The 27,605-nt window shown below is 40.6% G+C and overlaps 1 protein-coding gene across 1 annotated transcript in view; it reads right to left on the bottom strand.

The window, feature by feature from the left end:
• Positions 1 to 27,605, bottom strand: part of LOC126175707 (ankyrin-1-like) — a 222,625-nt gene that overhangs the window by 162,559 nt on the left and 32,461 nt on the right. Inside the window, exons 2-5 of the mRNA XM_049922640.1 lie at positions 21,627 to 21,773; positions 21,442 to 21,518; positions 21,226 to 21,330; positions 6,898 to 6,949 (exon numbers count right to left, since the gene is read on the bottom strand). Of these exons, the coding sequence (XP_049778597.1) occupies positions 6,898 to 6,949; positions 21,226 to 21,330; positions 21,442 to 21,518; positions 21,627 to 21,738 (346 nt within the window). The 5' untranslated portion in view covers positions 21,739 to 21,773. The remainder of the gene's footprint in view (positions 1 to 6,897; positions 6,950 to 21,225; positions 21,331 to 21,441; positions 21,519 to 21,626; positions 21,774 to 27,605) is intronic.

Genomic DNA, 27,605 nt, shown 5'->3' with positions numbered 1-27,605 from the left:
ATGTGGGACTGTTCTCTGGGTAGAGATAAGTAAAATTTTCTATATTGGTGCAAGTGAATGGAGCAAGGATCCAGAGTGGAGGATATAAAAGCGTAAAAATATGTAAGTATTGTAGAAATACACGTGAAAAAAGTATCACAAAAATACGCTGAAATCATTGGGGAAAATCACAGAAAGGATGGAACAGATCAATTATGGGGAAACAAGATAAAACCTGAGGGAGTAAGCAGACAGGGAAAGGTAAAAATGAACTGAAATAGATGTGAAAGTGGCATCTGGATCAAGAGAGAATAAACAATGGGTGGTGGGGAGAGGTTGGTAAGATGAGCTACAAGTTCATGTGACACTAGAAGGTTTGGAAAATAAGACATGAAAATAGTCAAGAGAGGTGTAGGAAAAGTGATCAGTTTTAAGATCTAGACTTAATTATGTGAGAGCAAGTCATGTGGACATGAGATGCTGCAGCAACAATTTGTGTAGTCTTATTGTCATGTGTTATGTGCTGACAAGGAGATTGATACAGCATGGTTCATAAGAAAGGACATGCAGTATGCTTTGGAAGATGTCATTTAGAACATGGGAAAGTTGTGTGTGGACAAGATGGTTGATATCATGTGGCTCATAAGTATGAACGTGTGGCATGTTGGGAAGGCAACAGTAGAACAAAGGAAAGAGGAGAAAGAAAAGGACAGACACTGAGCGTAGTAGTATTAGAAAATCGTGACAAAGGAAAACACCACTACGTTATGGGACAGATGAAAAGCCATTAACCAAAATCAAACAATGGAAAATCCAGGATGGGTTAATGACAATCTTATGAAAAGGCAGACCACTACTCATCATACAATGGAGTTGTTGAGGCACAGAAGAAAGACTACACACACACACACACACACACACACACACACACACACACACACACATGCACGTAAACATACACACAAAGGACCACTGTCTCTGGATGGGTAGTGTGAGTAAAGACGAGGCTGAGAGAGGGAGAGATAGCAGGATAGGGGTTGGAAAGCATACAGGAACAAGTTGGAGAGAGGGTAAGACAGCTAGGTGAAGTTGGGAGGTTAGCCAGAGGGCAAGGAGGAGAGGGAGCAGAAAAGGAGAGAGGTAAAAAGACTGTTGCTGCACTTGTGGAATAGAAGGCTGTGTACCGCCGGATTGGGAACAGGGAAAGGGATAGGTTGGTGAAGGACAATGACTAACAAAAGTTGATGCCAGGAGGGTTACAGGAATATAGGATATGTTGCAGAGAGAGTTCCCACCTGTGCAATTCAGAAAGTGTTGGGCAGAGTGCTCAGCAACTGGGTATCCAGCTGTTTCTTGCCCACACTTTGTCGATGGCCATTCATGCAGACAGACAGCTTGTTTGCTGTCATTCCCAAACAGAATGAAGCACAGTGGTTGCAGCTTTCCTCTAGGACCTCAATATCCTCCATTCACTTTCACTGGTCCATCTCAACCCAAAAGTCTACCTTCTTGCTGTTGACTTCCACCTCAAAGAGAGCTAAATCTCTACTTCCATCCATATTAAACGTAACAACCACAAGCAACACCTCCACTTCCACTTCAACAGCTGCTACCCATTCCATGCCAAGAAGTCCCCCTTCCATACAGCATAGCCACCCATGGCCATTGCAGCTTTCATGATGAGCAGTCCCTCTCAAAATATATGAGGGTCCTCACTGAGGCCTTCACAGATCATAATTAACCTCGCAGACTTGCACAGAAACAAAACTCTTGTAACTTCTCTCTCCAGACACCTACCACCTCACAAAAAATTAACTGTCTGGCCACAGAGGACCACTCCTCTGATTCAGTAGCACCCGCAACTGGAGCAACTGTATCACATTCTCTGCAAGGGCTTCAAATACCTCTTTTCATGCCCTGAAATGACAAATCCCTACCCACTATCCTTCTCACCCATCACACAGTGGTATTTTGCCAAGAACTGAACCTACATAATATCCTCATCCATCCCTACACAACCCCCGATCCCAATTCTTTGTCTCATGGCTGATATCCCTGTGATAGACCTAGATGCAAGAAATCTCTAATACATCCTCCCAAAACCACCTACTCCAGTCTGGTCACGAGCATCGCCTATCCATCAAAGGCAGAGATACCTTTGAAAATAGTCATGATCTACAAGCTAAGCTGCAACCATTGTGCTTCGTTCTACATAGGCATGACAACCAACAAGCTCTCTGTCCACATGAATGGTCACCAACAACCTGTGGCCAAGAAACAGCTGGACCACGCAGTTTCTGAGCACCCTGCCCAACACACCATTCTTCATTTCATGACTACTTCATAACCTGTACCATCTAGATCCTTCCTACGAACACCAGCTTTTCTGAACTGCGGAATTAGGAACACTCCCTGCAATATAGTCTACATTCCTGCAAACCTCCTGACGTCAACCTTTGTTAGTCACTGTCCTTCACCCACCGATCCCCTACCCTTGTTTCCAATCCAGCAGTACACAGCTCTCTATTCCACAAGTGCAGCCACAGCCTCTTTACTTCTCTCCTTTTCTGCTCTCTCTCCTCTCTGCCCTCTGTCTAACCTTCCAACTGAAACCTAGCTGGTCTACCCTATACCCACCTTGTCCCTGTATTCTCCCACAAGCAGCACTTTCCTGTCCCAAACCCCTATCCTGCTATACCTCCCCCTCCCAGCCCAGTCTCCTCATTACCCCAGCACCCATATTATTTCTAACTTCATGCGTAGTATCTCGCAGTCTGGCCTTGGCAGTCATAGACAGTGGTCCTCTGTGTGTGGGGGGGGGGGGAGGGGGGGGAGGGGGGGGGGGTATTTATTTCAGAAGAAGGCATTCTGGCTCAATGTGTACATGCTTAATAGTCTTTTTGTTGTGCCTTGACATCTCCACAACATGGTGAGTAGCAGTCCATCCTTTTCATAAAACTGTCATTATCCCATACTGGACTTTCCATTATTTGATTTTGCCTAATGGCTTTTCTTCCATCCCATAACCCCATGGTATTTTCCTTTGTCACTATTTTAGAACACTACTACACTGAGTGTCCATCCCTTTCTTTCTCTTCTTTCCTCTGTTCTGCATGTTGCCTTCCCAACCATACCACACATTCATACTTATGAGCCACATTATATCAACCAACTTGTCCACACACAACACATGGCTACAAAACTGCTCTGATTGCTGGTGCAGCGTCTCATGTCTCACATTACTCCCAGCAATATCATTATTCCTAGATCTGCAAATTGATCACTCTTCTTGCATCTCTCTCACACATTTTCATGGCATATTTTCCATATCTTCCTGTGTCACAAGAACTCTTACTTCATATTATCAACCTCTCCCCACTGTCCCACTATTTCTCCCCTCTTATTCCAGTTCATACATACTAATTTCACCTGATCTAGACACATCTGCTATCCCCCTTATTTATACGTATCCACCTACAGACCTGCAAAACATATTACGCTCTTTTTATTTAGTTTTATCTTTAATCTCTTTGTGTTTTCACATCTATTTCAGTTCATTTTCGTCTTTCCCTATCAGCTTACTCCAACAAGTTTCATCTTGTTTCTCCACACCTCATCTGTTCTGTCATTTCTGTGATTTTTCACGTTTTTTTTTTTTGTGAATTTTTGTGATTTTTTGTGAATTTTTTCACACAAATTTATGCATTATTTACATTTTTTTTCTACGTTTGTACCCTCCACCATGGATCCTTGCTCCTCCCACCTGCACCAATACAGAAAAGTTCCCTTATTCATAGCCGGAACCCAGTCCCACATATTGTTCCTGCATTGTTTCTTGGCTCATGGAAGCCCCCAAGATGGCCTTACCATCAAATTACCCATCTCTGGCTGCAAACGCTCCATCTACAATGACATGTAGGAGATGAGGTACTGGCAGAAATAAAGCTGTGAGTACCGGGCGTGAGTCGTGCTTCGGTTGCTCAGATGGTAGAGCACTTGCCCGCGAAAGGCAAAGGTCCCGAGTTCGAGTCTCGGTCGGGCACACAGTTTTAATCTGCCAGGAAGTTTCATATCAGCGCACACTCTGCTGCAGACTGAAAATCTCATTCTGGATACATGATTCTACTTGGGAAACTAAAATTTTTGCAGTACTTTTCTTGTATGAATGGAGTCTTCTGATGGGATCTACACAATATGATGAGTGAATGATGAACAGCACTTAAAATAATGTTGAAATCAGCAGTAATTCTCATTGAAAACAGGCCTCAATTCATATTGGCTCATATCCTTTGTAATGTAGTAAGTCCAGTTTCCACAATTTTTACTTATGATCATATTTGCTATACCCACACACCACTTCATTTGAAGAAGAAGAGTGAGTCTCCTGCTACTACCTGCACCTGATTTAGGGAGTGTTAAACAGAAATATGCCCTTTTCGCACTGCCCTAAATTGGACATGGGCTGGAGAAGGACTGCCACCATTCTTCCACAAATGAAGTAAGATGTGGGTATTACATATGGCCTTATGTTAAAATTGCAGAAACTGGGCTTAGACCCATTTACTTCTTGGATACAGATATATAATCTGTGTTTTCTGAAAAATATCAGTATTTTCTTACAGATATTAGAGCAATATAAGATAAGTGACAACAGTCAGTATAACCAGGGAAATAGTCAATTTTCCTGTTAATTTTATGTGATTAAATTTATCTTCAGTAAGCACAAATAGTTTATAGGCCTTTAATGATAGCTCATTATTTATTACCCTACTTGGTGTAGATAGCAGAAGTTCAGTATCACTAACACACAGTCACCCATGACTGGTGGAACAATGGCAGTACAAAATGGTGTGGTCTGAGGTTCTAAGTGATAACTGGCAAGTGGCAGTATGTGACCTCAAATGCATACTGAAGTGTGGAATCCCACAAGATGGCACACTCATTGTACTCTCTGCTTACATCATCTGCAAAACTACAAAGAACAGTATCTATTTGCTAGACACAGTGTCTCAGACTTCAGCCATCGTGAAGCCCCTGTACAAAAAGGGCGATAAAGCTGAACTAACTAACGATCGACCTATCTCCTTGCTGACAGCTTTCTCCAAAATTCTAGAAAAGCTAATACATGTAAGAATTACTGATCATCTCATGAAGAATGGATTTCTCAGCAAGAGCCAATTTGCCTTTCAAAAGGGCCGTTCAACAGAAGACGCAGTCTACGCACTTGCAAATGAAGTCCTAGAAACCCTTAATGAAAAAATGCTAGCACTTGGTGTCTTCTGTGATTTATCCAAAGCGTTTGACTGTGTTCATCACCAGATTCTCTTGAAAAAAGCAAAATTAGTAGGAATAAGTGGTGTTGCAGGCAATTGGATACAGTCGTACCTCCAAGACAGAAAACAAAAAGTTGTCTTGAATAGCTCGGGTGGAGTATGTGACATGTCCTCAGATTCTGAATGGAGTTCTGTTACATGTGGAGTGCCTCAGGGCTCAATTCTTGGGCCACTATTATTCCTGATTTTTATAAATGATCTACCATCATGTACAAGCCTGCCATGTAAATTTACATTATTTGCTGATGATGCCACAATTTTTATGAGCAGTAGAACAGACAACAATCTTGAGGAACTCGTTAATCACATACTCTCGGACGTGGTTAATTGGTTCACAGTGAATGGTCTCTCATTAAATTCCAGTAAGACCAGCTTCATTCAGTTCTGTACAAAAACAGAAAAAGAGAGAGAGATAAGTGTGACATGTGGTAATCAACCAATAGTAAGAATGGAAACAACAAAATTTCTTGGAGTGCACATTGACAAGAAAATGAACTGGTCTTCACATATTATTGATCTCTGTAAGAGGTTTAGCTCTGTTACCTATGCTTTACAGGTTTTCACTACATGTGTTGAACCTAGCAGTGCAAAAGTGGCCTACTATGGCTATTTTCATTCTCTCATTGAGTACGGAATTATTTTTTGGGGCAACTAGCCATTAGCAAGGAAAGTGTTCATTCCACAGAAGCAAGCTCTAAGAATTATATGTGGATTGCGCCCAAGAGACTCGTGTAGAAATAGTTTTCGTAAACTTAAAATGTACACAACTACATGCCAATATATTTTTTCTCTCATGTGTTTTGTTTGTAAAAATATGGAGATATTTCAACCAAACAGTAATTATCATGAGCATAACACACGGAGGAAGAATGACATACACAGCGAGCTCAGAAATTTGAGCTTGGCACAAAAGGGTGTCCACTACACTGGAGAAAAACTCTTCAATGCTCTTCCTCCCAAAATAAAGACAGAGTTTCATAACAGGAGTAAGTTTAAGAAAGCACTAAAAATATTTCTGCTAGAAAAAGCTTTTTACAGTCTAGATGAATTTTTAACTAAATAAATTGTAATATTTTAATATTATATAATACAAGTTGACATAATGCCACTAAGAATGTTATTTAACCTGAGCTCTGTATCTGTGTGTGCTCTGTATCTGTTTTGTGTAGTGTTTTAATGATTCTAAGAAAATATGTATTTTCTTTTTCTGTATTGCTGCCCAAAGAATTTACTGTATAAATTTTTATATAATTATGTACTCAAATTTCTGTATATGCTATAAGATTATCAGATTGTTATTTGTAAAAAAACTGACTCATCCCACGTCCTTGCGTATCCAACACAGTCGGACCTATGGAACACAAAATAAATCAAATCAAATCAAAATCAAATACCAATACAATGCTTGGAAGGGATCCAAATTACTAAATTATTCATGCAGTTTCTGACACCTGCTTTACTTTATGTATATGTGTGTTGACTCACTCACTATTCCTCAAGGTTGTTCTTGATCTACAGAGCATTATTAATGAATAAAGACTGAAACATAACATTAACATATGTATAGAAATTGTGAGTGCCTTACCAATGGTCAGCATAAACTTGACAAGCTCAAAACACCCAGCATTACAAGCCCGCTAAAAAAAGAATATACACAAATATATTAAAGATTTTTCCAAATGAATGGAGCATATCAACAGTTAAAAATACAAGTATTTTTTCAGTATCAGTATACAGTTTTTGGATGTGAAGGAAATAATACAGATTGTGTGACTGGTATACCACTAGATCTTAGTACCGTAAGAACTATCCAACTTGCTTACTTTCTACCGGGTAATAATGTTGAGGGAGCCCCAAACATTTAGGATCAAAATTATAATCTTTGAGGATCCTAAATTGAGTACTTTGAGATTAGGAACTAATAGACAAAAATGAAATTCAGTCTTTTTTATTGGCAGGAACAAGTTGCACCTTGCAGCAATAATTTAAACTAATAGCAACTGTTCAAAATAATGAATTCAAACATTATGAGGGAACATAATATTTTGCTGCACTCTCTAAAATAACCTTGCTGTCTGTGGTACAATGAAAGAGGCAGCTAGGACCCTTGCCAACCACTTTTTTTTCAGTTTAGACTCAAGTGGCACAAGCCAATGACTGAATATAAAAAGCCTGTGGACTGGACTACAGGCCTGACTGTAGGTAGAGTGCAGCCTTCCTGTGCTGTTGCACTAAGAGGGAGAGGGTGGTGGACCCATTTCCCTGGCCACCTTTTACCACCAGAAAAGATCTGCAGCATTCATTTGATAGCAAGCTGAATGGACCTAGGCCATCCTGGAGGGACTGGAATAAGGAAAAATCTTCGCCCCTACTTAGAACTGAATCTGAGATCTCCTGGGCCAGAGTTTATTGCTCTACTCACTAGACCACCAAAGCCACAACTGCCTGTAAAGATTTAGGAAAAAATTTATAGGATCTAGATCTGCTAATTGCACTGGACAGAGGTCAATACTTTCTCTTCCTCAGAATCAGAAGCAGAACTTTACTGTCTCATAACACACATGTTAAATCATTGATTTAGTGTACAGGAGACTCATCAAGTTTATAACTATAACAGAGTGTACACGGATTAGAACATTTACTAAAACTATAAAATATCTTAATATCTATATTATGAATTTTTATCCTGCTCAAAAGTCATCAATAGAGTTGCTCAGATGCTCAGTGACACTAATATGGAAATGGTATGGTACATTGTTGCGTTAAACCACATGTTCTCACAGACAAAAAGAGGTACAGTCTCCAATAGCTGTGGCATCTCACCTGGAATGGACACAAGGAAATTGTTATAACGTCAAGTTTAACACATATATTTCAGAACGACACAACACATATAAGCCACAGAGTAATTTGACAAGCAAGACATGTGTACACATTAGCATTGGAATAAGCACTGAGTCCCAGTCTAGCGGCCGCTGCTCGTCTGGCCGCATAGGTGGTGCAGCTGCTGCATGGCTGGCAAACAGCGCCGCACGTAGAGGACGCGCGTAATTGCGCGGCGGCGCTTTGAATGATCGGAGAGTCACAACACTTTTCCCCACTATGAAATTGTTGCACTGGTCTTGATGGAGGTGTCCTGGAGATGGCTAACATCCATAGGCGTTGTTTGACTCGCCGTAAAGTCTCAAGGAGGAGGCTTCCCGTACGGACGGAAGTGTCCCCGATGATAACGGGTTGAGATGACAGGAGACGTAGGGGTCGAATCTGCTGGGGCCCCATGCACCAATCTGCCCGTTGCGGCAAGTCTAGTTAATATGACAGGAGACATGGGCAATGTGTCGGCATCCGTTGAAGGAGGAGGCAAGTAGATTTGCTCTGACAGAGGATGGTCATCCGGTTCCTGCATGGGCATGTCTCCTGGTGGCGTCCGTTCTTGTGCTGGCATCGCGATGACGGTGAGAGGGCTGCGTTGTGAGTATTGAGAGATGCCAAGATCCCAAGCGTCAGGTAGAGCCAAAGGTGGTGTAGCGGCATTCGGAACAGGCGTTGCTGGCACCCGAGGCCGCAGCTGGTCCGAATGATGCACTGCAACACCCGTGTCCATCTGGATTTCATACAGGCGTCTGCCACGGTGTCTTAAGATGCGGCCCGGGCTCCATTTTGGCCGCCTGCCATATCCCCGTACCCAGACGAGGTCGTTGGCGGTGAACCGGCCAACTGAAGGCACCCGCAGCCATGAGGTGGAAGGCCGCAGAAGATGAAGTAGCATGCGGGGCTGTCAGCCATGTAAGAGCTCAGCTGGGCTGTGGTCGCCCATGGGGGTGAAACGGTAAGACGCCAGAAACTGGAGAAGTGCATCATCAGCAGCAGAAGAAGTCAGAAGTTTCCGCATCTGAGCCTTAAATGTGCGGACCAGTCATTTAGCCTCACCGTTTGATTGTGGATGGAACGGCGGGGCCGTGACATGCATAACGCCGTGACGAGCACAAAAATCCGCAAATTCGGAAGAGGCAAATTGCGGACCATTATCAGTAACAAGAATAGAGGGGAGGCCTTCCAAAGAAAAAATGCGGGCGAGAGCACTGGTGGTTGCCGCGGTGGTAGATGACGTGCAACAGACAATGAAAGGAAAGTTAGAGTAGGCGTCAATTACAAGGAGCCAATAAGTACCTAAAAAAGGTCCTGCAAAGTCAGCATGAATGCATTCCCAGGGCTTCTCAGGCGAAGGCCACGGTGACAAAGATGACTTCGGGGCAGCGGCCTGTGATGCACAAGGGCCGCAGGCAGCACCATGTGTGCTATTTCAGAGTTGATGCCAGGCCAGTACACATGATGGCGCGCCAGAGATTTTGTGCAATACACACCCCAGTGCCCTTGGTGAAGGAGGCGCAAGGCGAAGCACGCAAAGACGCAGGTACCACAACACGCGGCGAAGCATTGTCAGTGGAGAGGAGGATAACACCATCCCTAGCTGTGAGGCGGTAGTGCAAAGCGTAGTAGTTCCACAACGGATCAGAAGTCTTAGCGGACGGGCGATCTGGCCAACCCTTCTGAATACAGCGTAAAACCCGTAGCAGCCGCCAGCCTGTCCGCAGTGATGGGGAACCCGTCCACAACCCGCTGCTCGGCAACATCCAGGTGGAAACACAGAAGTTCATCCCTATCGAATGCCTGATCAGGACCCATGGGAAGGCGAGACAGAGCATCAGCATTTGCATGTTGAGCCGTTGGCAGGAAATGAATCTCATAACTGAAACGAGACATGTAAAGAGCCCAATGCTGGAGGCGGTGTGCAGCCTTGTCGGGAAGTGATGTTCATGGATGAAACAAGGAAACAAGTGGTTTGTGATCCATAACAAGATGAAATTTTGAGCCATAGAGAAAAACACCAAACTTATGAAGAGCATAAATAATGGCCAAAACTTCTTTCTCAATTTGAGAATACTTTTGTTGGGCATACGTGAGCGTTTTGGAGGCATAAGCAATAGGTTGTTCAGAACCGTCAGAAAAACGGTGTGCAAGGACTGCACCGACTCCGTATTAAGAGGCGTCTGTGGCAAGAACAAGATGTTGGCCAGGTCAATAAGTAGCCAGGCATGGGGCCTGTTTTAGGATAGTCTTCAATTTCTGGAAAGCCGCTTTGCATGACGCGGACCAGTGAAAAGGCACATTTTTATGCAACAGGTGATGCAACGGCTGAGCCACCGAAGCCGCAGATGGTAAAAACTTGTGATAGTATGCTATTTTCCCCAAGATGGCCTGCAGTTCCTTAACAGATGTCGGGCGAGGAAGGGCATCGATCACAGCGACAGTTTGCTGAAGCAGACGAATACCATCCCGAGAGAGTTGAAACCCCAAGTATGTGATAGATGCCTGAAAAAATTGTGATTTCTGAAGATTACACTTAAGACCGGCAGTCTGTAAGACATGAAAAAGTGTGTGGAGATTTTGAAGATGTTCTTCAGTGGTGATCCAGCGACAACAATGTCGTCCATGTAATTGATACACCCAGGGACAGGGAGCAATAATTGTTCCAAGAATCGCTGAAAGAGAGCAGGGGCACTAGCAACCCCGAATGACAAGCATTGGTATTGATAGAGGCCGAAAGCCGTGTTAAGGACCAGAAACTGCCGGGAAGCAGCGTCGAGAGGAAGTTGATGATAAGCTTCTGACAGGTCAATTTTAGAAAAATACTGGCCTCCAGCAAGTTTAGTGAACAGTTCTTCAGGACGATGAGGCATTGAGCATTTACAGTGGCTTTGAAATCGCCACAGAGACGAATATCACCATTTGGCTTAGCAATGACAACGACAGGAGAGGACCACTCACTGGAAGTGACAGGAAGCAAGACCCCTGAAGTAGTGAGACGATCCAACTCCCGTTTTACCCGATCACGAAGGGCCACAGGAATGGGCCGAGCCCGAAAAAACTTAGGCCGAGCAGTGGGTTTGAGCGTGATATGAGCTTCAAAGTCGTTTGCACAGCCTAACCCAGGAGAAAAAAGGGACAAAAATGTCATCAACAAGGAATCCAGTTGAGCATAAGGAATAGCATCAGAAACAATATTGACAGAGTCATCTATGGAGAACCCAAAAACGCGAAAGGCATCGAAACCAAAAAGATTTTCTGCATTGCTCTAGTCGACCACAAATATGGGAACAGTGCGAATGACGGATTTGTAAGATACCTCAGCATTGAACTGTCCCAAGAGAGAAATCTTCTGTTGATTGTACGTCCGTAATTGCCGAGTGACAGGTGACAGGAGTGGAGAACCCAACTGAAGATACGTCTGAGAATTAATTATAGTGGCAGCAGAACTGGTATCCAATTGCATGTGAACATCTCGACCAAGGATTTGGACAGTGAGGAATAACTTCCCTGAAAGGGAAGAAGTGCAATTGACAGACAACACAGAATCAGAAATCAGTGTCATGTTCATGAACATCATGTATGCGGTCGGATTTGGAATCGGAAGACACATGACCTTTCTTTTTGCAATTGTGACACACAGCCCAATGTTGGAGACAATCCTCGTGTGAATGTTTCGTAAAACACCGCGGACATGAAGGAAGTTGCCGGGGGTTTTGCTGCAGTTTCTTAGCGGGTTGTTTACGGCTAGGCCGATGCTGCGCGTGAGAGCGCACTGCGGCCACGTCGGCCGGCGGGGATGCGCCGCACACGTCCTCAACAGTGCACAGAGGTTCTATTTCCCTGACATCACCCCACGCCTCTATTTGCGCCCCAGCGGCACGAGAAATTTCAAAAGACTGTGCAATGGAGAGAACTACATCTATAGTCAGATTCGCCAACTGAAGGGCAAGTTGCCGAACTTCTTTGTCGGGCGCCGACCGGATAATAGCATCCTGTACCATGGAATCGGCATAGGATTCTTTGTGAACGTCAGTAACGAATTGACACTTTCGACTGAGGCCGTGAAGTTCAGCAGCCCAAGCTCGATAGGATTGATGTGGCTGTTTTTGACAACGATAAAAGGCAACACGAGAGGCTACCACATGCATTTGCTTTTGAAAATAGACAGACAGAAGTGAACACATTTCAGCAAAGGACAAAGACGCAGGATCCTTCAAAGGAGCCAATTGCGACAACAACTGATACATTTGAGGTGAAATCCAGGAAAGCAACAGAGACTTACATGGTTGTTCGTCCGTGACATTAAATGCCAAGAAGTGCTGTCGAAGACGTTTTTCATAATCAGACCAGTCTTCTGCCGTCTCGTCGTAAGGAGGAAAAGGATGTATAGCCAACGACGAGAAACGCCCCGCATTTGACACCGCGACAAAATCGCGAATCGCCGCTGTTAGAAGCGTTTCTGTTCAAGGAGATTTTGCAATAGTTTCTCGACAGTAGCCATGGGACCCTGTGGGTCAACGGTGAAAAGGAAAAATCCACTACCTCGTCGCCAATTGTTATAACGTCAAGTTTAACACATATATTTCAGAACGACACAACACATGTAAGTCACAGAGTAATTTGACAAGCAAGACATGTGTACATGTTAGCATTCGAATGAGCACTGAGCCCCAGTCTAGTGGCCGCTGCTCGGCTGGCCGCTTAGGTGGCGCAGCTGCTGCATGGCTGGCAGACAGCGCCGCATGTAGAGGACGTGCATAATTGTGCGGCTGCACTTTGAATGATCGGCGAGTCACAACAGAAATCTACACCATTCAAGCAGTGTGGTAGCAAGTATGGTCCTATTGATTAATTTTTTTATGAATCCAATCTTCAAGCCACACAGCGTAACCGAGCGGTCTGAGGCATCTTGTCATGGTGCGTGCTGCTGCCCCCGTTGAAAGTTCGAGTCCTTTCTCAAGCATGGGTGTGTGTGTCATCCTTAGCGTAAGTTAGTTTAAGTTAGATTAAGTAGCGTGTAAGCTTAGGAACTGATGACCTCAGCAGTTTGGTCCTATAAGCCCTTACCATAAATTTCCAATTTTTCCAATCTTCAACTTGATAGAGAATTGTTGTCAGTGGTCTTAGATGAGCATGGAATTATTTGGTCCCATCACTTGTACATGTTGTTTATGACAGGGATGTGAATGCTTCTCCATCTGTATTCTTCAAACTGTAAAAATTACAGGGACGCCATTGGATGTTTTCTGAAGAATTTTTTCTCTCAGATTTAACACTTCTTCTCATGTTTATTAATAAATCTCCTCCAATATGATTCAACATCATCCATTCAAATGAATTGCATAAATTATTCTCTGTTGGGAGCTCTGGCTGCTTCTCTGTAGAATGTGTGGTCCAGCTTCCAATAATTTGCTATCAACAGAGATAGATTTGTTCTGAGCAGTACAATACCTATTGCAATACTTTTTGTATATTAGTTTGGCTTTATTGAAAATACATCTTGCTGCACCATACATTAAAAGCTTGACTGCCAGTTTCTGTAATGAAAAATGCTAATCTTTGACTTGTCATGAACACATTACAGACAATTATGTATTGTTTTTCAGGATACCAGATCCAACCTTGATGTGGTAAGCTGTTTAGAAACAAAAGCAGTTTACAGACATTTGCTTCACACACATTGTTCGTTCAAGACCCTGTATCACATACAATACTCACTTCTGATTATCTATTGGTTCCCTGCCTCAAAATATTCAGTTTAGGATCTCCTACCATATGTTTAATTTTGACCCTAAAGATTGACAATATTCTGTATATCAATCTATATTGCCACTTGATTGCACAAAATATGATTATTAGAATACTGAGTCCTATTTATCCAAGGTGCTTATATAAGCAAGCATAGCACTATTTGAACATTATAATTTCACCACATAAACAGAAAATCTGCAATGTTAATAATTAATGTACATGACAATCTGAGTTTGCAATGAATACAAAGCTAGTTGAAATATTATTTCTAAATCACTGGTGTACCTTTACAGTCTTTTTAACTTCTTACAAAACAGAATAATTAAGGTATTTTCAAGGATGTATTTATCAAAGTTTTATTGTGAGTGACTGGAAACAGAAAGTATTTATTATTTGTCTTACGTGTACCATAAATCCCTATATTACTGACAATTACCCTGTGGATTGTTATCTTTCCACTAACTCAGACTGCACTGCTCTGTCATTTGCTAATAAGAGGTATTGATCATAATTTTCTGATACTTTATTTGGTAGCTACCGTTTATAAAATTACAGGTGCCTCTCTTGTTTTACTTGCATTACAAACTGAGCAATAATAAACAGAGTCTTAAACTCCCTTTTTCTTTGAAGTCTCAAACTGTTGTGCATGGAGCAACAGATTTCATAGTAAAGCGAATTTCATATTTCTGATTGCAGAGAGAAAATATTAAATAATATGCACAGTTTTTCTTTGTAACAAATTCGTATAGCAGATGTGAAAAATATCAATACAACACTTACACATGACATGGTTTTTGGATAAACAGTCCAAAAATATACAGTTTAAACATACTCTACACAAAAGTACCAAACATGGTTTCTGGATAAACAATCCAAAAATGTACAGTTTAAACATACTCTACACAAAATGTACCAAACTGACACATTTTAGGAGCAAAAATTGCAATCACTGGTGGAATTTAATCCTTAATAAGAAAGCAAGATCTCAGAGGTGTATCTATGGATGATTTATCACTCACATTTGTATCTCATATGTTGGACATATGAGTGACAAAGCACATTATACATTACAAGGTCTGTTCAGAAAATGTTATGTATTGTGATGTGATGTGTTGTATTGATATTTCTCACATCTGCTATATGACCTTATTTTTTGTTGTTGAAACCAACAATAGTATCTGGTTCCCCAATCTATGTTGCTAGGCGTAAGTAGTGTGCATGTCTAATCTTTGTCATGACTACAGAAAACACCAGTCCTTGGCTAGTTGTTAACAGGTGAACACATGTAAGTGGTAGTTGTTGGATTTTGTGTTGTGGGCAAAATAACAGAAAAAGTGGAACAACAGTATTGCATTAAATTTTGTTTTAAGCTTGGAGATTCTCAAGTTGAAATAATCCATATGACTTGACAAGTATTTGGGGGCAAAGCAATGGGTACCACAAACACAAAGGAGTGGTAAAACTGCTTCAAAGATGGCCCATGAAGAGTGAAGTACATTCAGGTAGGCCCCCAACATCCAGAAATGAGGTTATCATTGACCATGTTAGGACCAAAGTGCTGCAGGGTGGTTGAATCATGATCAGCAAACTTGCAGACATGGCTAAAATTAGTACCGTATCCATTCATTCCATTGTAATGGAACATCTGGACTGCAGGATGATCTCAGAAAGTTTGTACCAAAGTTGCTAACAACAGAGCAGAAGCAACTTCATTCAGAGATCACACAGGACATGTTGGATATTGTGAATAGTAATCCCAAGTTTCTTAACACAGTGATCACTGGCGATGAGTTCTGAGTTTATGGGTACCACCCAGAAACAAAGTTTCAGTCATTGCAAAGGATGCAGCCATCATCCATGTGACCCAAAAAAGTAAGGCAGGTCAACAGCAATGTGAAAGTCACGCTGACCATCCTTTTTGACACCAAGGGCCATGTCTATCATGAGTACACCCCAGAAGGCACTAATGTCAATAAGGAATATTACCAAGAGGTTATGCCTCACATTTGTGAAGCAGTGAGATGCAAACATCAAAAGCCAACAGAGCAGCAGCATATCATACTAAAAGAGGCTTTCCAGGGAATGCTTCCAGCAGTGGCAGTAGCATTGGGAGAGGTGTGTAGAAGCTGAAGGGGACTACTTTGAAAGTGACTAGCATCAGACAATTGTATCTGAATAAAGACTGAATTTATAAATAAAGTCAGGTTCTTTTTGAACAGCCTCATACACAGAATTGGGCTTTCTTCTTGAAGGTGAATCAGCTGTCATTTCACACAATAGTGTTACAAGGTAGAAATTTATTATAGAGTAATGCTCTGTGCAATGATACAATGAAAAGATGCCAATGAAACTGAAAAAACATGTGCTAGGATTAATCTTCCACCAAAAAATAAAAATGAGTTAATTTGTTTCATGATCCCCAAGATTTGTCATTATTAAGTTGAATTGTGTTTCTCAGCATTCAAATAAACTTTGTTCATTTGTTTTAAGACAATGTCCTCCTGTCAAGTGAAAAGCTCCCCACCTTTTTTGCAATGTGCCTACCCCTTTACAGCTGCAGAGGTACCGTGCATGGCATGTAAATGACATATTGGTTCAGGTAAAGAGAGAGGCAGAGGGTACCAGATCCCTAGCAAAATGGCACACTACTCATCTGACCAATATGAAGCAAAGAGTGTTAAATAATACCAGAATGCTGGGGCAACTGAAAGCAGAGCTGACTAGTTACATGAAAATGGCAACCAGATTTATGAACAAAGACCTGTGTAAAACACAGGGCCATCTACATCTACTGAATACCTTACTAACCATGTTAAGGTTCTTGCGCACTCTTCCCAATAGTGTAGGGAATTCCCGTATTGAGATAGCAGAGTTACAGAAAACCACACCATAAGGTGCATAGGCATTTAATCCCTACTATATGCCTACCAAGTCAATTTCTGATTGGCTTACATCTGGCAATGGAGGAGCTACTATTTATGTCCAACACAAGAGGTATGTGATTCACTTATATCTGTAACATGAGGGACATTAGAAAAATTTGTGCAAGTCAGGATGAAGCAAATTCTACTGGTTTAAAAAGATGGGAAAATGCACACATTAATGTCAGCAGATGAACTGTGGCATTGTCATAGAGAGCAGGGTATGGTATGCCCATCCAGGATGGTCAATTGTTGCTAGGACAGACAGGAGCAGAAGAGTGCCCACAGGACATCCTTGTACCACAGCCTTCTATCCAGAAGGCAGTTCATGATCCAATGGTAGTTACCATAAATTGTTATGAGTGAGGATGACCTAAGGGTATGGAACACTTGGTGCTGTGGGGCAGTGGAATACTACTACACAGTATGAAGTCTTACAATTTGGGGCCAACCTTTTGGCTTCCAGCAACTATAATAGCAGCTACAGTTCTGAACCTAATGTGTCTGCCACTATACTTGCTCAGTAAGCCTTTAGGAATATTACCAGCTAAGAAAATAACCTTTCCGAATGACATGTTGGACTCCAACTTACTCTGAATGAGCTTATAGCAGAGCAGAAGGGTAACATTCGTGCAGAACAAATGTTCCAACATATTCAACAGGACCACAGTAGATACCACCACACAAATGAATATACAACTTAACAACACAGTAGTACCTAATGCAACAGGCAAAATGTCAATAAATCAGAGCCTCTGATTTTGATTTCATTTATGCTTCAATACAAGGACATCAACCAAGCCACATAAATAACAATGCACACTGAAAGAATATGACACATTCAGTACCAGATCTCATTCCAAAACCAAATTCCAAAAATACTGACCAAAGCTGACAGCCTACTTAACAATGGAGCTATATAATCTGCTGCACGCAATATGTCAGAATGGTTAATCAATGGAAACTAACAGCAATGAAAATTTAATTTTACTAGGTACACTTCCTTCAGCTGGTACTCTGTCAGCTGAATACATTCAGCCCAACAGCAGCCTCCTTTTGCTTCACCACAAAATCAATATGTAATTCAAGTAAAGCCCTGCTTCACTCATATGCACTACAGTCAGTAGTTACCACATTAAACACATACTTCTCAAACTGGCATGTTCAAAAACATGCCACAGCAACCAGCTCTTCGCTCCTGACTATGCTACATTCCTCAGTTTCATAAAGTACAGTACCGTTTGCTGCTCCAGCCAGAACGATGCCTAGTGTTGACAGCAAATGCTCTGCTCATTGGCTGATTCCCATATGCCTCCACTCTATTGTGGCTACCTGCTGATGACATGTGGTGACACTCCCAGCTGTTGCCATGCACTGCTCATGACCACTCAAGTGTTCCACCACCAAATCAGTTTGTACATGCACTGCCAGCAGCAGGAAAGACAAATGTTCTGCAATTTATGGCACACCTGATATCAAACTTACGTTGTCATTTCATTTCCTATCACTTTGCAATGTTATGCCTAGATATTTAATAGACATGACAGAGTGAAGCAGCACACTAATAATATTGTATCCAAACATTACAGAATTTTTTTTCATACTCATTTTCATCAACTTAAATTCATTTATATTGAGAGCAAGGTGCCATTCATCACACCAAACAGCTTCTGGTGAGGTCATCCAGAATTCTCCAACAGTCACTCAGTGACAACACTTTTCTATACACTATAACATCATCAGCAAATAGTCACAGATTCCTGCTCACCCTATCCATCATACTGTTTTGTATGTAGAGAACAGGAGTATTCCCATCACACTTCCCCGGAACATCCCTGATGATAACTTTGTCTCTTATGAACACTCGCCATCCAGGAAAACATACTTACGAAGTCTTTGAGCCTCTCACATATCTGAGAACCTATGTCACATGCTTGGACCTCATTAACAGTATGCAGTGGGGCACTGCATCAAATGCTTTCTGGAAATCTAGGAATATGGAATATGCCTGTTGTTCTTCATCCATGGTTTGCAAGATATCATGTGAGAAAAGAGCAAGCTGTGTTTCACATGATTAATGCTTCCTACATCTGTGCTGATTTGTGGACTGAAACTTTTCAGCCTCAAGCAGATTTATTACAGTAGAACTTAGAATATGCTGAAGATTTCTGCAGCAAACTGGCCTTAAAGATATTCGCTAGTAATTTTGGGAGCCTATTATTTTACCTTTCTTGTAGAGAGAAGTCCCCTGCACTTTTTTCTAGGTGCTTGGGATTTTTCACTGCCTGGGAGATATACAATAAATGCAAGCTATGTAAAGAGGCCAATGCCAAGAGTGCTCTCTGTAAAACTGAATTGGGGTTTGTTTCAGTCATAGCGACTTATTTGTTTTCAACTCTTTCAGATGCTTTGCAATGCCAAGGAGACCTGTTTCTGTGTCCTCAATACAAGTGTCTGTGTAGCAGTCAAATGATGGTACATCTGTATGATCCTCCAGTGTGAATTATTATTCAAATGAGAAATTTAAAGCTTCAGCTTTCCTTTTGCTGTTTTTTTCTTTTTTTTTTTTATTGTCACATCAGAGTGCTCAATGAGCAACTGAATGGAAGTCTGACACACTTAATGATTTTACCTAGGGCCACAATTTTTTCAGGTTGTCAGTAAGATCTTTTGATAACGTATAATGATGGAAATTGTTGTATGCTTCATACATGTATCTTTTTATACACAAAAAATTCTAACTTCTGCCTTTTGACATTTCTGCATTTTTTTTTTTTTTTTTTTTTTTTTTTTTTTTTTTTTTTTTTTTAACCAAGTGTGCAACAGTCTCTGTTTCCTCAGCATTTTCCGAATTTTGTTATTAAAACGTGGTAGGTCTTTTCCATTCTTACCCAGTACATACTTCTCCAGAATGTGATTTACATTTAGTATACACTTTGCACATAATTCCTCTACATCCATCATATTGGAACTGAATGACGTCTATTCATTGTCTAAGTAGAATGTTACAATTGCTTATATGCTTTTTCCAGTATAAAAGTACTCCTAGTCTTCCTGATGGATTTATTGACTTCAGTAACCATCATCTCTATGATGATATCACTGTCACTAGTCACTATCTCTACACTGACATTGTTGATAATGTCAGGCTTGTTTATAGCGACAAGATCTGAAATATTTGCATTGCGCATGGGATGTCAAACAAACTGCTCAAGACGGTTTTCAGAAAATGTGCTCAGAATTACTTCACAATACCGTCTACTCATACCACCTGCAATGAATTCATAAACATTTAGTCTACATACAGTAGATTACAGCTGCCTCTAACTCATGTTGTGTGATTGGGGTACCTTCATGCTATTTAGTGTAGACTTTCTTTTAGCGATCCTACAACCATTATGGCAGAATTGGGTGGCCAGTTACAACATCAGATGATTAACTTGAGTTTGTCTAGACCATTTACTTGTGTACAGATAACTTCGCAGCCAAATTCAATTTCAGCCTCTTACTGAAATGAACGCTCTCCCTCCTATGATGTCTAACCTGTCTTGCTGTCATATTTTTCATGCCTTGTTAAATATTTAAGGCTTTCTATTTTATTTGCACATATATTACAAATGCTGTTATTTAATAAACAGCTGTTATCCATATCAACTCAGCCAAGTTTTTCAGTCAGATTAAAATATGCTGCTGTTGCTACAATTTATATTAAAGATGTTAAGGGATATGTCCACCTGTTTTGTTGTTGATATCAACTTACAAAGCTACATGAAAGAGAAGTTACTCTAGAAGAGTATCAAAATTTGTTAATAATAACTCACTTAATAAATCACAACTAGGCATTCAAAAGAGTTCCTCAACTGACAATAAAATCAGAACATTCAGGCATCAAATTTTTCCACCACTTAATATCAGCAGTCTGTTTTGTTTTGTGATCTATCAAGACATTTGTCTACTCAAATCACAATATTTTGCTAGAAAAACTGAATTATTATTAAATTTATAAGGTGGCTAACAATGTAGGGCCTATATAGAGGAGATTTATGTCATCTGATAAACCATTAAAAGTCCGTTCTTTTGGCCACTGTTGTTTCTCATATACCTAAATAAGCTTAATATGCTTCACAGAAGACATAGTGGCTTTTTTTCCAAAAGATGTTAGTGTTATAACTAACCCCAGAGACATACATCAACAGAAAATTTGGGTAATAAATACAATAAAAGAATTATTAACAAGTATTCTGCAAATGTTATCTCCCCAGATAAACAAGAATGACATGGTCCATCAGCTTTGTAAGTATAACTTCCTGTAACATTAGTTTTAAAAATGACCCAACTTCTATAAAATTATAAAACAAATTGTGTCTCACCAAGAAGGGTGTATAATAGAATGGAGGCAAGGCATGGTTCACAGCTTCAGGGTGCTTTTGGAGTAACATAAAACACTGTTCGGCAGCTTGTCGTTGGTAGCTTCTCTGAAGAAAAAACAAACCATTAAAGAAGAATCCATTTAAAAGACATGACTTTCAAAACTAAAAATTTCATTCCTTTGTGAACAATAAATTTATTTCATGTAGTTCACTCACCATAGCTGACAGATGAATATGCATCAGAACTATATCAGGTTCACAAGGTTCCAAGTCATAATTAAATTCCAGCTTCTCTGGAAAGACAATGGAAAATCAGACAAATATCAGATATGTTGAAATTCAAGTGCCACAGTTATTCACAGTATGGGAAGGAAAAAGAACTGTAAGAATATAAAGCTCACTTTTCTTAACATATTTCCTCCAGCATAAAACCGCGACAGTCACTATAATAGAAATAAGACCAAAAACTAATGAAAGTAGTGTTGGTTCCAAATGAATATCTTCATATAACATTGCAGAACTTTCTTCAGTTCTAGCTTTTAAGCAACCTGCAAAAGAAAAAATGGTTAACTCTACCTCTAGAGCACCTCTTCATGGTGTGATACACCTTAATGAATGATGGTGAAACATAAAGTATTTTAAAGATAATACAAAAACACAGTTTACTAGATAAGGTTCCTTCTCCTCTATGGTCACCTCTTGCATACTGCCAGTGGCTCGCTAAGGAAATGAGATATTAAACCAAAGCTAGAAATATTGTAAACAGTAAACAATTGAGACCAAAAACGCATTATTTACTTCATACATAGTAGGAATTAGTCGGATGTTCTAGCAAGAATGGCTGTAATGTAAAAGTATCATATCTAAGATAAAATGAACAAGAGAAAATACTTTACAGCATTTCAAATAAAAAAAAGCAGGAAAATTAATACAAGTTAATAAAAATATTGTCAAAAATACAGCCATAGTTCCTTGGTGACTCATGGTATTCTGAAATACAGTTGGAATATGAGTCACAAAGTAGCTTGATTTCTTATTCATACAACTGACATCTCACATTCCCTATCTAAAAAAATCTGTATAGTTACCAGTATCTGATGAGGAATCACTGATATTAATAGTCATTGTTTCAATATAGACAGATAAAGAAAAAGTGTAAGAGTGTAAAACACTGAAAACATTAGGTTGTAAAGCAATCAGTTTTTATAAGTTCAAATTTTACAGTGTATAATATCATATACATCTATACTATGCAAGCCATCTTACAGTGGGTGGCAGAGGGTTCTTCCATTACCACTATCTGGTGCCACCACCTTTCCCATTCCATTCATGAATGTCACATGACAAGAATGACTATGACTCTGTATGACATCTAATTTCTCTAATTATCATTTCATGAGACAATTTTGTGGGAGAAAGTAATAAGTTTCCCAACTCTTCTTGAAATGTAAGCTCTCAAAATTTCAACAGTAAACCTCTCTGTAATGCGTAAACATCTCTTGTAGCATTTGCTACTGGAGATTGTTGAACATCTTGGTAACAGGCTGCTGCTGAGTAAACAATCCTGTGACAAAATGTGCCATTCTTTGCTGGATCTTCTCTCTTCTATCAATCCTACTTGGTAAGGATCCCAGACTGAGGAACAACACTCAAGAATCAGTCAAACAACGATTTTGTAATCCACTTCTTTTGTGAGTGAATTAAATTTCCTTGATATTCAACCAGTGCATTTCAGTCTCACACTTGCTTCTCCTGATATTTGTTTTTTGTGGTCACTCCATTTTAGGTCACTCAGCTTGGTTACTTATAGGTATTTTGCAGTAGTTACTGTATCCAGTGATTTGCCACAAACAGTGTAGTTGATCAGTAGTAGATCCATTCACCTGTTTATGTACAATATGTTACATATATTTATGTTTGGGATCAACTGCCAGTTGTTCTATCAACCATCAGTCCTCTGCAGGTCTTCCTGCATTTTGCTAGTCTCCTGAGGTTGCAATCTTCCTATGGACAAAGGCAACATCTGCAAATAGCCTCAAGGAGACTCCAGTTTTATCCCTCGATCATCAATTAAACTGTAAGTAGTAGTGGCCCTAAAACACACTCTTGAGACAGTCCTGAAATTACCTTTACATTTGTTGATTCTGTTCTGTTAATGATGGTATGTTGAGTTCTATCTGCAATGAAGTCCCATGTACAATCACAAATCTGGTCTGATATTCGGTGAGCTTGTTCCCCCCACCCCCCCCCTGCCAGCCCCCCCCCCCCACCCCCCCACCCCCACACACAAAACAACAGTGTGAACCCTGTATCAAATGCCTTCTGGAAATCAAAGAACATAGCATAAACCTGAGGACCTTTCTCTATAAAGTTTTTGTAACAAACACAGCAGCAAGAGGAACATAACAAATCTGCAATGTGAAAGATATACTTTACAGGTGTGTACACATTACAATATTTTAGAAAGACAGTTTTTTAGTACCTAAGAATCCAGAATAAATACGAATAAATTAACCTGAAGGTGAATGTATAGTCCAATACAATAGTTGTTCATATTGTTTCTTTTTTATTTTAGATATGGGAACAATTTTGGGACATAGCTCTTCTAAATCAACTCAGCTGTATTATATGTAATTTTAAATTACAGTGGAGATGTAGATGCACATGAAGCTGCACATTAGGACTCAAACAGGGGGAAACTCTGAGGACATGGTTCCCTGACGTATCATCTCATTCTGGAGTCACCACCTGCTATCAAGTTCAACTACTGCTTTCTTCACACAAGATATGAAAGACAAAAGCTCATGCTATAGATCTTGATGACTTAAGAATATAGACACTCATACACATTTCCTTCATTAAATGTCACAACTTTGAAAAGACAAAGGATAGACATAGCTAACAATTGCAGATTACTTGTGTAACAACTTATTCATTTCTAAGAAGGATCTTTCACTATACTGTAGTGAGGGAGCTGAAATGAGGGGGGTACTACTCCTCCTCTTATACTGCTCAGTTGCTGTTTTATGTAATACTTAAAAAAAGCATTTATGTAACTTTACACAGAAAACTATCACTGTCTATATATTGGTAAAATCAAAACATATTTCATATGAACATTAGATTTAAGTACAATTTACATCCCTACAACTAAATATTCTGATAAATTGTAAAATGTTGCCTTATGGTCCACCTCAAATTATATTGCTGGCACCACATACTCTATTTGCAGACCTGCCATTCTAAAAGATAGAGGAGAGTAATGTGTTGCCAGCAGAGATGCTGTAACAGCAGAATGGGTCAGAATGTAAAAGAAATGTAAATTAGGGACTGGATGTCACCTGAGTAACAGATCTGTCACAGACTTTTCAACCCTTCTAAAGCTGCCCAAATCAACTGATCGTGAAGTGACTGTGTAGTGGACATGAAAAAGAAACAACCATAGCCAAACCACCATTGAGCATTGCAGGGAGGAATCCCTTATGAGTTCCAACAAAGTGTCACTAGCAGTCCAGCTAACACAATGACTTTGCATAGGTAATTAAGAAGAAATGGCTAAAACTGTGTGATCTTAGGCTTCCCAGTGAATCAACTGTTTGTACTATTGTCAGATGTCCAGCTGAGTGTGGTCATTTTCATAACCCAGTATTCCAAAAGTGTGCCTAAGTATCATCTTCCTGTAAGATGAGCATCTCTGCTGCACATCACACCCTTTATACTCTTATTGCCGCCCCCCCCCCCCCTCCCAGAAAAGGTGCCACATGCTCACTATAGCCATTCCATCAAGGACAAGCATCATGAAAGTGGAAAGAGCTGCTATTCAGGAAGTACAGAATGATACTGAAATAGTCACTTTATCTGTGAGTAAAGGAAATGCCACTATACTGCTGCTACTGCTAGAATACAATTGCAAAATATATGGCCTAACCGAGGATCCAGCTTACAGAAAATTGAAGGGAGACCCAACCAACAAGATGAAGAAGAAGACTATTGGATTTCTGCACAGGTCCCTGATAAAGGAAATCATCAAGAAGCTTTGACCATGAGCTGCTGCTGTATGGCTTACAAACAGCTCACAAATGAGATGTTCCTCTACATCCTACTGTAAGCAACATAGGCACACCAGTGTACCAGCTGGTCAAACATCTAACAATACTGTTAAGTCCCTATGTCAGTAAATGTCAGCACCACATCACATTGGGAAACCTGTACATTTCATTCAACTGATGCAAGAACTACTCCTCCATGACCAGGACCTTATGGTGAGATTTGATATGGTATCCCACTTCACTGGAGCCCTGCTTGTTGATTCCCTCACATTGCTCAGGGAGAAATCCGACTCGACAGTGACTAATCTCTTTGAATTTGTTCTCACATCAACATTCTTTCTCCTCAATGGCAGCTACTGTGAACAAACGGATGGTGTCACCATCAGGTGCTCTCTGTCACCAGTTGTGGCAAATTTGTTTATGAAGGACTTCAAACTGAAAGCTCTGGAAACAGCTGTACTGAAGCCTACAAACTTTTTCAGGTATGTTAATGAAACATTTGTTGTGTGGCCACATGGGAGTGAGAGATTTCGGGAGTTTCTCGAACATCTGTACTCTCAGAACCCCAGTATGAAATTCACCATGGAGGTGGAAGATAATGGCGAACTTCCCTTTTTAGACATCTTAGTCTAGTGCAGAACGAACAGCACTATAAGACACAGTGTGTTCAGGAAAGCCACCCACACTGATTTTTATCTCCACACTGCCTGCTGCCACTGTCCTTCACAACATGCGGGTGAGCTGTGTATACTGGTACACAGAGCCCACACAATATTGGACAAAGAAAGCCTACTAAGGGAGCTTAAACACCTTGAGCACATTTTCAAGAAGAATGGATACAATGAGGGACAAATCTGACGTGCTTTCAGGCAGGAAGTACAAGCCCTGCAGACAGAAGCTAATGAGGAGGAAAAGACAATGGTATATATGCTGTACACTGGCAAAGCATTGGATAAAATTGACAGACTCCTGGCTCAATATAACATTAAATGCATTTTCCATCTACCTTCAAAAATTCATTCCCTATTAGTTTTTGTGAAAGATGACTTGGGGCTCTGCAAACTAGGTGTTTACCACATTCCAAGTAAATGCACTTAGGTATATATGCAGAACACTGCATGACCACAGGGGACTCCATGAAGTAGAAGAAATGGAAGTGCTAAGACAGAACTCGTCATTTTGCCATTTTGAGACTGTGTCCTGAAGGAGACTATTGAAATATGAGTGACTGATGGGCTGATCAACACAGAAACTGGGTTCACTCTTAGCCAACTAAAATAACAGTGTCAGCCAGGAGTGATTTCTGTGTCTGATGCAGGCAACAGGAGAGACTGAGGGAGGAGTACTGCCCAGCTTCCAGCAGCACCGTCCCTCCAACCATCAACTCATTGTAGCATGTGGCCAGCAGTGGAGGACAGTGTGGGGAGTTATAAGAGTATAAAAGAAGAGAGATGTAGCCAAGATGATCATTTTGCAGGTATCACCTGAAGATGAAATATTGTGTTATGAAAACAATTGCACCCAGCTGGACACCTGACAACAGTACAAATACTCCCTATTGTCAAGCAACTCCCCACAAGCCACACATTTCTGTAGTTAATGCTAAGTGATGCTTGACATGGTGTAAAGAGCAATTCCCCTGGACCGAGAGTGACTAGAAATGAGTGATTTGGAGAGATGAAGCACACTATACTCTTTGGAAATCCAATGGAAGGGTTTCTGTTTGGTGCATTCCTGGAGAATGTTACCTGCCATCATCTGTAGTGCTGATAGTGAAGTACAGAAGACTGGTGTTATGGTATGGGGTATTTTTCGTGGTTATAGTGTGCTGCCCTTATTGTGCTTGAGAAAACACTAAATGCAAAACACATTTCACAGCATTGTGTAGTGTGTACAGTAGAGGAACAATTAGTAGACAATGACTGTTTGTATCAGCATGGAAATACTCCCTATCATTTTCTCTGGTTTTGATTCTTGAAGAAGAGTGGGCTGCCATTTCTCCACAGACATTTTGACACCTCACCAGAAGTGCCTCAGCAGAGTTCAAGCCATCATAAAGGAGAATGAGGGGCACATCCCCTATTAATATCCACTAACATGTATCCAGATACTTCTGATCAGATAGTGTATATTCTGTAGTTTCCAGCTTAAAAGGGGTTTTACTATGATTCTCTATGGAAAGAAGGTGAAGCAGATATGGCATATTCCAAATGCCTGACTGAGATTTCACATAAAAAAGGTAGATAAAATTTATGGTCTTGGTTACAGGAGATCATATAATTAAGATTTATGAAAGTAAGATTTATGAAAGTATCATGCTAGTAAGCATCT

Source organism: Schistocerca cancellata, chromosome 3 (genome assembly GCF_023864275.1).
Source record: "Schistocerca cancellata isolate TAMUIC-IGC-003103 chromosome 3, iqSchCanc2.1, whole genome shotgun sequence".
NCBI classification, from domain to species: domain Eukaryota; kingdom Metazoa; phylum Arthropoda; class Insecta; order Orthoptera; family Acrididae; genus Schistocerca; species Schistocerca cancellata.
This window is presented reverse-complemented; position numbering and strand designations above follow the sequence as displayed.